This window comes from Phasianus colchicus, chromosome 3, assembly GCF_987193195.1.
Source record: "Phasianus colchicus chromosome 3, bPhaCol1.hap1.1, whole genome shotgun sequence".
Taxonomy (NCBI): domain Eukaryota; kingdom Metazoa; phylum Chordata; class Aves; order Galliformes; family Phasianidae; genus Phasianus; species Phasianus colchicus.
In genome coordinates this window covers 23,155,844-23,170,663 of record NC_143438.1, presented here as the reverse complement: position 1 = coordinate 23,170,663, position 14,820 = coordinate 23,155,844, and the positions used below count along the sequence as shown (strand labels likewise).

At 40.5% G+C, this 14,820-nt stretch overlaps 1 protein-coding gene across 4 annotated transcripts; it reads left to right on the top strand.

Moving 5' to 3' along the window:
• The first annotated feature begins 402 nt into the window (after positions 1–402).
• OTULIN (OTU deubiquitinase with linear linkage specificity) lies at positions 403–9,617 on the top strand. 4 transcript variants are annotated; one of them, XM_090137078.1, is made up of 9 exons: positions 403–456; positions 588–688; positions 806–1,142; positions 2,294–2,367; positions 3,174–3,268; positions 4,448–4,591; positions 5,779–5,904; positions 6,980–7,249; positions 8,514–9,610. In XM_090137078.1, the coding sequence occupies exons 3-9, from the start codon at positions 829–831 to the stop codon at positions 8,706–8,708; spliced, it is 1,218 nt and encodes a 405-aa protein (XP_089993204.1). In that variant the 5' UTR covers positions 403–456; positions 588–688; positions 806–828; the 3' UTR covers positions 8,709–9,610. The 4 variants fall into 4 exon arrangements, with proteins under 4 accessions (XP_089993204.1, XP_089993203.1, XP_031445085.2 ...); XM_090137077.1 differs by lacking the exon at positions 403–456 and having other exon boundaries at positions 463–688; positions 780–1,142; positions 8,514–9,612; XM_031589225.2 differs by lacking the exon at positions 403–456 and having other exon boundaries at positions 548–1,142.
• The last annotated feature ends 5,203 nt before the right edge of the window (positions 9,618–14,820 follow it).

Below are 14,820 nucleotides of genomic sequence, written 5' to 3'. Positions count from 1 at the left end.
CTGTTCTGTGATTTCTTTTTCTCTCATCCTTTGGTTGCAGGAAAAGCCTTGCTTTAGAGCTGAAGCTGTCAGGGGTCTCATAGGTGCCTGGCTCTCTCCGATATGTGGCATTGCTCTCCCACAAATGGGTTCTTCCATCCAGTGTGCAATGAGCCAACTTTACACACAGAGCTGTTTAATTTTGAGTATGATGGGGTGCTACGTTGTAATGCCACAAAGCTACCACGCCTTTACATATCCACAGCGTGATACTGATGTCAGTTTGTACCCACACATTCACAAGTAAAATCATTGTATCGCTTTATCGCTTTCCATTGGTTCTACGTATCCGAACATGCTCCCTGCCGGTGCGCTGGGGTATTGCCATTTATCCTTCCATTCCATGTGACAGCGAGCGCCCGGCCCGGCCAGGACGGGAAGGAGAGGGGGAGGGAGAGCAGTTTCACCGAGCACCACGTGAGTCTGTAGAAAAGCCACTGTCGCGGGACAGAAACTTGTTTCATTGGGGTTTCTGGGGGATCCTCGGGTTTGTAGCTGATAGCATCCCCGAGAGAAGCATGTGTGCAGTCAAAGCTGTTCTCGCACAGGCAGAACGGGAGCTGAGGCCGTCCTGCCAAGGAGTGTTTGAGAACAGCTGGGCTGCTGTGTTAGCTCACCAAGCGCTTCCGGGGCTTGTTCCTGCTTTGGGGTAATTAAAGTAACCTCTGAATGCCCAGAACTTAAGGCAGCTATTGAAATACTGTGCCTTTCTTAAAAATATGCTTTTGTTCTTTTGTGAGAGTCACGAACTCCTGCATTCTTCAAGGCCAGGATAGCTTTCAGGAGCGGATGAGAAAAATGCACGGCCTTCCTGCGGGTGCAGCACAGACGCAGAAGAAAACAAGGATTGCAATGCAGGTGACAAAGCATGAAAAGGAAGCTGGTGTTCCTTCTAACGAGCTGGGTTCAGCAAACACGGTCACTGAGCAGAAAGAGCAACCTGCAGAGGAGATGAGAGAAGAAAATCTATACAGAAGTATTGGAGAACCTGAGGGGAGAAATAGGATTAAATCACTTGCGACACGTGATGGTGGTCCTAGAGATTGTGAAATATATCTGCCTGTGCCTGATAATCCTTCTGCAATGGAGACATCTGTGGACAGGTAGGGATTTATTTTTTTTTTCATAGAGAAACTTTTTCTTACGGAAAGAGATGCTTTCAATATATATAAATTATGCTAGAAATCACTCTTGTTGTTGGATACCAAGTTCTTATTTTATCATAGCGTTTTCAAGGTATATATTCTTCAAGCCTGATACACACAAACCCTGATGGACGTTAATTTCTGGTGTGAATTAAGATTAGGTATGGAAACTAAGATTTGTCCAATGTCCCACAATAATTAGAGTAAGGACTATGGATATGCTTCTCTGAAACATCTCAGCAGGCTGTAATTCTCTTATGGAGAACTGTGTTTAGTATCTACTACGTTGTTTCTCTCTTTAATTCCTACTTTAGTATTGTTAGAAATCGAATCTCAAGCATCTGCTTGAAACTTGAGTAACTACTAAACTGCACTACAGATGACAGTTTCCCAGTTATAGCCTGTCACTGACTTTATATTAAATGTATTTGGTTAAGTGCTGGACTGGGCTGCCCGGGGGGGGTGGGATCACCATCCCTGGAGTTTAAGAAATGGTTAGATGTTGCACTGAGGGACATGGTTTAGTGGGAATATTGGTGGTAGGTGGATGATTGAACTGGATGATCTTGGAGGTCTCTTCCAACCTTGGTGATTTTATGATTCTATGATTTTTCTTGTTCTCAAGGGAAATATATGCAAATGGGTTAGCAATGTTACTTCTTATTTCTTCTTAAGAAAGCAGATTTAGATGTAGATGAGTGTAATTTAATTACCACCTTGCTGCACAAAACCCTTCCTTGCAGTTTCCCTAACTGCTTGTCCTCTTTCAGTCATATGAGATGAGTGAGATCACTAGTTGTTGCTCAACCCCAGTAGAATATAGACTAAAAGCTTTGGTGAGTAACGTGTTTTTAGTTGTGTGCACAGATGTAGTATTTATGTATATATGACAGGGCACTTTGGCTTTTATCTTTTACACATCTGTCCTTTCAAAATTACAAAGAGACTCTAGTGCTCTGCAGACCCCACACCGCTGGCAGAAGTCCAGGTAGCTTCATTCCTAACATTGGTGTCACAGGGAAGTGTTTAATGAAAATTGAAAGATGGAAATCAAATCAAACAGCAGAAAAGATTAATGACAATTATTTGTACTGTTCCGTGATGTGCAGTGTAGTGAGGAGGACGTTTGTTGTGATGCAGAAGAGAGAGAAGATGCTACACACTTGCAAGACAAGCTCTTCAGGTATGTTTGAACTTTGTGGTATTTCAAAAATGGCATTACAATTAATTGTGGTGCTAACTTGCAGGGATTTCACACCTTCATTTCCAGGGATTTTTGTGCAGAGGTATCTCTGTACGGTACGTTGTGTTTTTTTAATTCACAAATAAATCATTTTATGTGAAGCTAGTTGCTCTTAACATGTTTTTCTTTTTTGCTTTGTTAGATATTTTATGAGAGAATATGAATCCTTTGGAAAACAGTGTTATAGCCTATATGCTGACTCTTGAAAATTACTGATCTATGGTCATCACACATATCTGTAGTTGAGCTCCCTTGATGATCTTAAGTCCCATTTGTTTTGGAATGAAAACTGTAGGAATTCTAAGAGAGTGCTGTAGTTTTTTTTTCTTTCTGGCTTATTTAGAAAGATGTACCATTTTCTTTCTCTACAGTTTGCCTACTGAATGAAGAAGAGAGATTCCCACTGATTGTTTTTCTCTCCATGTTTCTTAGCAGAACTTAGTAAGGTACTCTGATATTTCTGCTCTTTGCCAGTTAGTATTTTTTAGAAGACAGAAGAGTGTTCTCTATTTTGCTGAATTAAATCATTATTTTTGTTCATTTGCCATTTTTGGAGCACATAGTTCCTCTGCCACCAATAGCTCTGTAGCAGCTCTGTGTTGTACAGCCAGTCTCTTTTTGCACCAAAGTGACTTTAATGTGATAGTATGTGTTTAGAAAGGCAAGTTATAATGTTTTTTTTTATGCTGTTGTATGTTCTGTTTCATGTCCTTTCTCAGTGTAATTTGCAAATTCTATATTGACAGAATATAAATTAAGTGTTGCGCCTGAAATGGATATCCTGGAGTACTGTGAAAAAGAATGGAGAGGAAATACACCAGTAGCAAAAAGGATGAGAAAGGTATATTTTCTATTTTCTGACTTCACTGGGCTTTTTATTTCTGTGTTTCATAGGTGGCTTTCTACACAAAAGATCTTTAAAACAGGAAAAGTAATAGCAATATTTTTCAGTATTGTGTCTTTGAAATGGCTGGTAACCAGATGATGGTTTTGCTCATACTTATTAAAAATGTATGTTCAGTAAGGTTACTTGTGACAGGCTAGGATTTTCATTTAATACTCTTCTTTGTTACTGTTTTCTATTTAAATTTGGTTTATTTCCATAAAATAGTAATCTTAAGGGCTATGAAATGGCAAACCAGATGGCCATACTTTTATTCTTTTTTTAATTTTTATTTTTTAGAAGGAAGTTAACTGAAGTAGGTGAATCACTTGATTTTTAAGATGGAGAGCTTTATTGGGTAGGATCGGTTTTGTTTTGCTTTTAATTTTTTTTCCTGATACCTATTTTCTGTAAGTTTTTTGACAAGTTTTCTTATATTAATCTTGAGCTACAGCAATAGAAAATGAAGTAGAGATTGGTTTGGGTGTTCTTTATTTTAAATTCTGTTGGAGAAAAAAAATAGTGGTATGCACGAACATCTTGTTAGGTGAGCTGAACAAACATACTAAGCTTCAGAAGTTGAATTTCAGAATTGCTTCTTCTGTTACAAGTGTATGTATGGGAACAGCAATGAGGGGACAAACGTGATGAGACATCAGAAACTTCTGTGTAAAGGCAAAATTTCCCCTGAGGCATAAATAAGCTGCATGTGACAAGTATTGGGTAAATGGCATAAACTATTGCTGAAACTTCTTGTTGTAATCATGCTGTATTTTTAGGTGTGTTTGGGTTTTGTTTGAAACCTAAGTGTGGTAGCTACCTACATTCCAAAAATATTTCTTCTGGGTAGTCAGATAAATGCCGCAGACAGTTACCTAATTCAGTTTCATTGATTTCTTGTTTGTTATTTAGCAGAACTACGGAAGTTTTGTTTTTTTGTAAAGCAAAATTTGTGACATAAAGTCATACATGCTTCCAAATCATTTGATTGATCAAACTTTTCTTTGTTTCTGAGAGAGCTTTATCATTAGATGCTGATGTTCCAATTCCTTTATGATACTGGTGCCTTGAAACACCTTACTCCTTTGAAATGATTTATTAATGCTTTTGTGTTATTTGGATTTTTTATTTTCCTAGGGATATGAAGCAGTTGCACAGAAGTTTGCATCAATAAGGCAAGTACGAGGTGATAACTACTGTGCTCTCAGGGCGACTCTGTTCCAGGCACTAAGTCAAGCTACTCAGTTACCTCGCTGGATGCAGAGTGAGGATTTTACTATGGTATGTGTCAAGTAGCTCTTCTGACAGTAGACGTTGTCTCTAACCTATTGGGTGATTCTTTGGTCTCACTTCTCTGTTCCATGCTCACACATCAATATCCCTTAAAGTGAGCAGCAGTAGTGTTCTGTTGCATTGTAGGTTTACAGTGATGGCTCCAACTTGGAATTGAGTCTGTAGTTCCTAGTTTATAACGTATAAATGTTATTGTACTGACTGTGACATTGCCATGAGAGAGAACATAGTGCTAATTTGGACTCTTTGTAAAATGAAAACTTGTTGGTCATGGCTGACAGTACATATGGCTGCTCTAGCCAAATGGTTAACATAATATGAAGCACAAATTATTGCACAAGTTCTAATGGCTAAATGGATTAATAAATGAGAGCCTAGAACTACACATACAACTGCTGGTATGTCCTTCAAGAGGAATGTGAAAGTTCTTAAGTGAGCAGACATAGCTGTAGCATATGAGCAGTAAAAAAGGCAGGTCTTATACTAGAGTGACATCTGCTGCATCAACTAATCTTCAGATTGTATTCTTCTTTCTAAGAAATCTTGTCCCATAGTTCAGGGAGCAATGTTCTCTGGGAAGAAAACACAATTTTTGTGTTCTGGGCTAAGTAGTTAGTGCTTCACCAAGAACTGTGTTCTGTCTGGTGGATATGGCATCTTTCATTGCTGCTTCTGTTGGTTCCAGGAAACTTTCAGACACAGTCACTGCTGTCTGCTGCAGGACATTAAAAACAAATCTTGAGTAATTTAAGCTTCTTTTTCTCTTGCTTTATATCAAGGGATAGTAATAGACCAGTGATCTTACTGTGGGACAGCGAACCTCTGTGCCCAGAGAGGCTATGGATGCCCCATTCCTGGATGCATTCAAGGCCAGGCTGGATGTGGCTCTGGGCAGCCTAGTCTAGTGGTTGGTGACCCTGCACATAGCACGGGGTTGAAACTAGGTGATCTTTGAAGTCCTTTTCAACCCAGGCCATTTTATGATTCTATGATGATACGATTCTATGAAATATTACCAGCCAGGTGTGTTCAGTTATGGTCATGGTATGACACGTTCAGAAAAACCCAAGAAATCATGTTAAGATGATGAACAATAAAAATATAATAATAACATGCAGTTCTTCCTTTCAAGATATGTTACTTCAGCTGCCTCTTCTTCTTCTGTTAACTTGCAGCTTCCTGAGAACTTGTTAAGCAAATATGACTGGATCAAGCAGTGGCAGCTAAAACAGAAACCAAGCAGAAAGACAGGAGAAATAAGTGATGAAATAAAAGAATATTTATTGCTACTGAAGAAGAAGGTTGGAAAAGTATTTGTTTGGTTTTGGTCTTTGTCAAATGGGAAAAGTGGCAAATAGTTTTGAGTAGGGATGCTGTCACTAGTGAAGCAAAACATTTAAGTATGTATACTGCAAAAAATCAAAGACAGACTGGTCTTCACCTCTTGCTTTGGCCCAATGCTGGAATTAATATATATGTACCTGTGCAGAAGATTGTTAAAGATTCTATGAAGAAATCAGCATAATAGAGTAACGTTTTCCTTCTGTTATTTTTTGTGTTCGTATGAAGAAGTGATGTATATTACCAATAAGTCTTGTGGTTGCTTTGAACAGCTCATGGAAAGAAAAAAACCCACAGAATAATGCTGAAGTAATTTCAAATAAGTAGTTTTTGTTTCTTTTTGTGCTTTAACCTAGAATGAAAATAGGGCATAACAGCTTTCCAGAAAATTACATGTCTACTTAGCTGTATTCCCCCTGCCCTTGCTCCCGAGAAACTGCAATCAGAGGCTACCTATGCTGCCTACCCCCCACTACCAAAACAACATGGCCAAATAAGCACAGTACAGACAGACATTCTAAATAACTGAAATGTAAAGAATGTGAAGGTTGGGGATGCCCCGTTCCTGGAGGTGTTCAAGGCCAGGTTGGATGGGACTCTGGGCAGACTGGTCTAGTATTATTTATGGAGGTTGGTGGCCCTGCCTGCAGCAGGAGGTTGGAGCTTTATGATCCGTGAGGTCCCTTCCAACCCAAGCCATTCTATGATTTTATGAAGGACACAGGAGACAAAGCCTGTTACCTTTCTCCTATGACAGCGTGTTTTGTCACCTTGTAACTATTTCCAGTCCCCCTATTTTGCTTTTGTTGAGGACCAGCTAAAGCATAATCAGACTAACCCAGCTTGACCTTGGCAGAGCAACAGCTGTGGATATACTGTTACTAATAATGTGGATATAGCGTTTCTAATAATGTCAGAGCCTTTCACAAGTTAAATTCAGAGTACCTGTACTGAACATCTGACAATTCATGAGTTTTGCAGCTGCTGCACAGTGATGGCTACTGATATGTGTTGGACGTTGTTTTTGTTTAACAGTGGAAGTGTGTAAGTGACATCAAATGCTCTGTTGAGAAACAAGAAGCTTGTGATGAATTGTTTAAAAATGAAGAGGAGGAGTACAGTTTGTATGAAGCTCTGAAATTTTTGATGCTTAACACTGCCATTCAATTATACAACGATGAGAAAAATGGAAGGAGAGTTCCCATCTTCTCACGGCTACTGTTTGCTCGTGATACATCTAGCAACCCTTGTCAGTTAATGCATAATCACCTGAATCAAATAGGTCACAGTGGAGGCCTTGAGCAGGTGAGGAGAGATTGTTCTTACACTGTTTGGCTTTTTTTTTTGCTTGGAGTTCTCAGTTTCAAGGGGCTTAGGAAATCATCCAGCTTTTGTTAGTCTGTCAGAACTTAATGTAGCCTGGTCTTTCATTGGGAAAAATTATAATAGAACTACTTGTACTAAAAATCTTCCTTATAAACAATAATTTTGTGTGGCTCATAACATTTGGGTACCATTCTTTGGAAGGAAGGTATTCTTTGGATAGTAGTAACTGTCCCAGTATTAAATTAACAATTAAGACACTATAATAATATGATAAAATCTACCACTCAAAGAGATGAAGCGATTGTGTGTAGTACACATACTTTCTGAATTCTGACAATTATTGCCTTGTATATTGTAGAAACTTACATAAAAGATCCCAAACAAAACCTAGCAGGTAATGAGATGAATAGTTCTAAAGACTGTAGGTAACATCCATTTAAAAAACTGATATGGTAGTGCAGTTAAATTCAGTAGTTTAAAGATACTAAAGGCACAGAAGTATTATGTTTGGTTCATGTTTATTGGCTAAGATATCTAGTAACTAGCATAGATGAGACAGACTACTGTTAAATTAGATGATTTGTTGCAAAGGTGAAGCTGCAATGTTTTTTCTTAGCAGTGACTGTTCTTCTGTCCAGTTTTGGTCAATAAGTGATATTACATATTTTCATACTGACTAAACTTATTTCTTTTGGTGATGCTTGCTGTAAATTACTATTTAGAACACGCTTGTCACTGTACAAAGACAAAATGAAGAAGCTGGAAAAATCTTCTCAAGTCTATTTGATATCTACAGGCTTTGTAAGAGCTTTCTGTCTGCAGCTGATTGGTTAGAAAGTCAGAGTACTCACAAAAAGAGGAAGGATCGTTGCCTGAAACTGCTCTTTGTCTGGTTTGGTCATTTAATGGGATGAACGTTGATATGAAAGTACATTTTTCCTACCTGCTTGTGGCAGAAGGGAAGTGAGGTTCTCTGAACGGACCACCATTTCCTAAGGAGCAGTATCTTACCATGCCATTTCTGCAACCAAAGAGCATATTAAAGGCATGGCATCTTCGAGCTATTTATGCAGCAAGTCATGGATGGTTTTAAGCATAAAGGCATTGAGCATGTATATACATTCACATTTTATCGTTCATGTTTTTTATTAAAAGTAACATCCAATTGGTATTTCTATAAGAAATAACTTGTAGAAGGCACATTAAATTTTACATGTTCTATTTCTGCTTTGTTCCACTGTAGGTGGAAATGTTTCTCCTTGCTTATGCTCTGCAGTACACCATCCAAGTGTTTCGACTGTATAAGTGTAGTACTGATGAATTCATCACATTTTATCCCAATGATCCTGAGGAAGACTGGCCTGTGGTGACTCTCGTAACTGAAGATGACAGACATTATAACATTCTGGTCAGAATGTGCCAAGAAACAATGCTATAAAGGAGATTTTGAACAGACACACCTGTGCTTATGGAGGTTTCCAGTGCTATTTTGAAACAGCATGATGATGAAACGGGTGTTATTAAATTTGCAACAACTTGAAATTCTTGTTTTAGAAGCTTGCATCTGAACTAGAATATCAAACAGGGTCTGTCTCAAGCATAATTCGAAAGTTTTGCAACTGTGCCTGTTACTGATGTAAATAAACAAGTAGGAACATTTTCAGTCTTTTTCCTTTAAGAGCTTGCTCTGAAATTCAAAAATTATAGATACCATTCTTTTAAGAAGATAAGTGATAATCTTTTGCAAGATGTGAGCTATCTTGTGCCCTCTAAAATAATGAGATACTGATGAATTTAAATTTCTAGAAGTGTCCTAACAGATCTTTGTCTGCCTGCATACAAACAATTTGTGTAAATCAAGGTCTGAATAATTTAATGTCTACCTTGTGTTTAATGCTGCAAGAGAGGTACTTAACAGTTTTCTAATGCTCTAGACGTGAGTGTCTAATTTAGAAGCCAGGCATCTGTTACACCGAAAATTAAGAGCTCTTCCCCTTCCAACCCCTGGAAAAGATTATGACAAAAGGCATTGGCAGTAAAGCAGTATAAACCTGTTAGCAGGTCACAAAGTCAAAACCTACACAAAACTAACTTCAGCTGTAGTAGCTGATATGAGGTAACCACGTACACAAACTTCATGTCTGTTAACATGACTGTTTCTGTAACGATAAGCTTTGCCAGTAACTGCTGTGGAGAACACAGCACTAGCAGATGACAGTAAATTTATGGTGGGACTTCTCTGCTCTTGGAGGGAGTGTGTGGGTGGCTCTATGTTTCTGCTTAGGAATATTCAACGTTGTTTAAACAGAAAAACTAAAGGGGGCAGTGCTGGCATACCTAAACACAACTGAAGAAAGCCTTCACCTCAGTGGAAGTATGACCTACAGATGATTCTCCAAATAAGAGTGAAGTTGGTGAAAGTTTCCATATATCTGGAGCTGTGTGATACCGAAGGCTTTTTAAGGGCTGGGTTTAATTAATACCTATCTTCCATCTGGTGAAAGCATACAGCGGAATTTCTTCATATGAAGGAAAAGAGTGATCCAGATGATCTTGGGACTTGCTGGGCATTGCACTGTTACATGTGGTAATGGTTGGTTGGCTGTGGATAGAGCTCCACTGAAGTGGAGCAGCAAGCAGGGTGGCATATTTGGGTTTGGTGCAGCTCTGAGAAGCTGGTGCTAGAACCAGCCCCATGGTGCCTGTGGGAGCTCACCCAGAGCTGGACTGCCTGGGAAGATGCAGGAGTGTTCAGTTCAGGAGCGTAATGCATGCAGATTGTTGAGTCAACACAGACAAAATCCAGGCCAAATTAATTTCTGTGGGACAGCAACAGCCCTACCACACATTAGGGAGAGAAGAGGTAACTCATTTTGAACTGAGATGGTTATATAGTAAAACATCCCTATGTAGATGTTAAGGGAGATGGGGAGAGGGAGCTCTTGCACTGTATATCAGGTACATAGCTCTCATACCTAATATTCAGGTCAGTTGTACATCCTGTGATCATCACGCCATGACTGGCCTTGGTTCCACCAGCATTCTAGTTGGCAGGAAGGGACTGAAAATGTTTTAAGATGGTCAAATGTTCTTTAAGAATGCTCCCTTTTTTGCTAATGGTGGAAGCCCAGGGTAAGCACATTCTGGAAGCTTTCCACTAGGTGAATCATTGTACTGTGGCACCAACTAATATACTTCAAATCAGACAGATGCAAAGGTTATTTTCATTTACACATTTGTTGAAGAGAATCAGAATCTGAGAAATGAAGAGGAAACATAATTAATTCCAGTGAACTAGAAGCAAAGCAGGGGCTGGTTAGCACAGCTTCTTGGAGGAACATGCCCATTTCTGAATCGGAGCTGATGAGGTGCCCTTATCCTGACTTCTCCTCAAGCTGATGGGATGCCAAAACAAACAAACAAAAAAACCACACACACACCAAAAAACCCACCAACAACCAAAACAAAAACCCAACCATGAAAATGGAGTTACAATTACACACACGCACACAAAAAAGTCAGTAATCTTGTTACTTATTTTCAAATTCCTGTATCAAGATAGAAAATGCATGCACCTTCTTTTTGGCTCCATCAAAAGAGGGGTGGCCAGCAGGGACAGGGAGGTGATTGTCCCCTTTACTCTGCTCTTGTGAGGCCCCATCTGGAGTACTGCGTCCAAGTGTGGAGCCCCCAGTACAAGAAAGACAGGGAGCTGTTGGAGAGGGTCCAGAGGAGGGCCACAAAGACCATCAGGGGACTGGAGCACCTCCCCTATGAGGACAGGCTGAAGGAGCTGGGCTTGTTCAGCCTGGAGAAAAGAAGGCTGCGGGGTGACCTCATTGCAGCCTTTCAGTACCTAAATGGAGCCTACAAACAGGAGGGGAATCAACTCTTTGAAAGGAACTGCAGGACAAGGGGAAACAGTTTTTAAGTTGAGGGAGGGGAGATTTAGGTTGGATGTCAAGGGAAATTCTTTACAGAGAGAGTGGTGAGGTACTGGAACAGGCTGCCCAAAGAGGTTGTGGATGCCTTGTCTCCCTGGAAGTGTTCAAGGCCAGATTGGATGGGGCCCTGGGCAGCCTGGTCTAGCATTAAATGGGGAGGTTAGTGGCCCTGCATGTGGCAGGGGGGTTGGAGATTCATGATCCTTGAGGTCCCTTCCAACCCTGGCCATTCTGTGATTCTGCATTTTTTTCTCCACTTACAGGAGTGTATTTAGCCAGCATCTGAAAATGAAAACAGTTATTTGCCACAAATTTAAGACAGCTCAAGGCATATTGGATGAAACCCTAGGCAGCCTGATCCAGCCCTGCAGGGAGTTGGAACTGAGTGGGTGAAATCTAGAGTGATAGTAGCAGGGGGGACACAAAGTCTTTGCCTACAGCAAATGAGGACAAACCCAAACAGAACAGCTGTGGATGCAGAAACAAAGGGGAAAAAAAAAGCTGCTTACCTCCAAAAGACCTTAGGTACAGGGATCTCTAGCAAGATACCCTTGCCTCCACTGCCAACCCCTAAATGAGGTCTGGGAAGGAGTGGATTCTGGCTCCCCGGTCACTCAGGCACATTGCATGCAGCTGAGCTCCCCTCAGTTGGCCCCACCTTCCCACCAGGTGCTCAATCACTGGTTCAGGCCATGCCTTAGCATTTCCGCTGCAGTGGGCCTTAAGGTCCCTTCCAACTCAGACCATTCTGTGATTGTTTTGGGGGTAGTTCACTCTCCTGACACAAAGATGAGGCTAAACAAGGTTCAAGAATGATGTAGGTGGAGAAATAGTGAGGTTGGATTCTCAGACTGTCCAAGATCAAATCACTTTTAGAATGTGTAAATCTAATAATTTCTACCCACATTTAGGGCTGTGCAGTCCATATTTTGTTTTTGCAGACCTTATTGCAGAGTACAGAAATAGTCCTGGCCATCTGCACCATGTCCTGCACCAGTATCTGAGGTCCTGATTTGCCATAGAGACATGATTATGGTCCCCTCAGCAATGAAAACCAGTGTTTATCACAATGTCTGCAGGCCACATACCTATTACCAGGGGGACTACTGATCCCCCAACCTCCAATAATGTCCCCCAAGGTGCAAGTAGGCCACACCACTTCAGTCCTACTATTTGGATCCTAAGCAGGGAGGCCCGTTTGACCTTTCTTTGTGAGTCAATACAAAGGCCTCAGCAGCTGTGCCAAGTGAGGTATAAGTATCCCAATATACCTCAAAATTCTTGCTGCTGCTTTGGCGTGTGTGGTAGGGACTGGGAACACCTGAACTTTGTCTATTATTGCACTGGGTAGTACTTTGGTTTTTCCTAACCAAACTACCCAGGAATTTCACAGAAAAGCCTGGTCCTTGCACCTTTTTTGGGTTTATAGTCCACCCTTTCTCTTGTAAATGAGTTAATGAGTCTTCTGCCTTTCCTAATGCTCCCACTGAATCAGTTGTCAACATGAGATCATCAATATGATGGTACAGTTTGATGTTATTAAGATTATTCCGGTCTGCTAGGTCATGTGCCACTAAGTTATGACAATATCTTGGTGAACGTACATATTCCTATGGCAGGACCTGAAAGGTCCATTGCCTGCCTCCTCGTGTAAATGCAAACTGGGCTTGCAATTCTTCATGAATGGGAATATTGAAGAATACATTTGCCAAGTCTAGGACGCAGTGGTAGGTTTGTATCTCCCTACTCAATGTGTCCTTCAGGGAGGCAGTACTGGATACAGCTACATGAATGGACAGTGCGACATTATTTAGTTCTTTGTAATCCACTGTCATTCTCCATGTGCCATCTGACTTCAGCCATAGATATTTTATAAAGATTGAGGTGTGCTTAGAAAAAGAAAAATGAAAATGATTTATGACTGCCTACACTGTTGTTCTTAAATTACAGAAATTAAATATATATATATATATATGTACATGTACTTCTAAGTAAAAAGGAATATGTTAACTGTAAAACACTTCTTGAGACTTAAGGATGTAAGTATACCAGGCTATACCTTGGGATGTGGAGCATTTACTGGACTACTGCTCTCTTTATGATTCTGAATGTTCACTTTTTACATCCTAACATATGTATATATTTTCCAGTATGAAAGGTTACAAGATATAATGAATTATGACAGCAGGGAGGGTATGCAGCTTTGGAGACAGATGTTTGTTTCATAGAATTATAGAATATCCCAAGTTGGAAGGGACTCATAAAGAACATCGAGTCCAACTCCTGGCTCCACACAGGACCACCTAAAAAGCCAGACCTTTCACTCAAACTCTTTCTAGAGCCCCTTTCTTTGAGTGGATTTTTTTTTTTTTTTTTTTTTTTTTTTAAGTATTGCATAACATTCTGGGTTTTGCTTTTCTGTGACGGATCTGGGTGTTTGGTTCTGGGGTGGTAGTGCAGAGCTGAGAGTATCCACTTGGGTGACAGCCTGCTCCCTGACAACTTCATTGGTGTGTCCACTTTGTAACCTTTTCTGCCTCCAGCTGACAAAGTTAGTTTTCTGTGTCGGGGTATAATGAACAACAAGGGAAGACTTATGCCTTGGGGGGAGCATGGTCCTTTCAGCAAGTTGGTAGGCAGGACTTAATTGCAGCTTCTGTTCTCCCTCCTGAGCCTGTCTTCTGTATTTATACTGTTAGAGAGAAGAGGGGGGCAGAACCAATAATAAGGGCGCTCCTCTGGGACTGTTGTTGATTTGCTTAGGTAGTAGTGCTGGAAAGAAAGGGGAAAAGGAATCATTAAAACAATGAGGGAAAGAAAACACTTTAGGCATCTAACAGTTAATTTCCCGTGCATTGGGTAGCACTTGCACAATGGCAGGCTGTACTCAGACTGTTTCTTGCTTTGTGTCTTTGTGTCTCAGGTTCCAGTCTTCTCCCCAGCCCAGAGAACACCTAAATGGAGCAGCAACACTTGGCCTCCTGCATACCCTTGTATACTGCCACAGGAGGTGCTGGCTTGGTGTTTTTAGTCGGTCAAGTGCTTCCATTACGTTTGCTTGATTTACTCCCCTCACCCTCACTAAGGCTTTTGTCTCATCAAATTATGCTGAAATAAAAAAAAAATAAACCATCACCACCACCATCAAAAAAAACCCACAACAAAACAACAACAACAAAAAACAAAACAAACAAAAAAACCCTTTTAAACTAACCAAAACGACCCAGTGCTTTTCCAAAAAGTAGTAGGTAATGGGAAATGTTATTTTAGAAAGAAAGGGCTGGTGAACTTGGAGCAATGCTTAGGACTGCTTAAAGCAAAGCTGTGACAACTTCTGAAATTGACAGATGGCCAGGCAGCCAAATGAAGTGTCCAGATATTCCTAAATCCCTCAGTCACCACCATCCCATCCCATACATGCTATATCCCAGCCAACCTGTCTGCCTTTGCAGGAAGATGGAAAATAGCAACAGAGGTCTTCCCATGTGCTCATGGGAAGTTCAAAGGGAAGAATGGTGTGAGATTTCTTGTGAGCAACCAGAGTATAAGAGCTAAGAGTGCTGTTGTGGAGGCAGCTCTCTTGTATGGAAGGGACTATCTTGTCAC

Bases quoted from the DNA above. Each gene is read 5' to 3' on its own strand.
- OTULIN (XM_090137077.1), top strand. From the start codon at position 558: ATGTGTGCAGTCAAAGCTGTTCTCGCACAGGCAGAACGGGAGCTGAGG. The intron at 689-779 runs GTAATTAAAGTA...TTCTTTTGTGAG, and splicing joins GGGCTTGTTCCTGCTTTGGG to AGTCACGAACTCCTGCATTC. The intron at 5,905-6,979 runs GTTGGAAAAGTA...TTTGTTTAACAG, and splicing joins TATTGCTACTGAAGAAGAAG to TGGAAGTGTGTAAGTGACAT.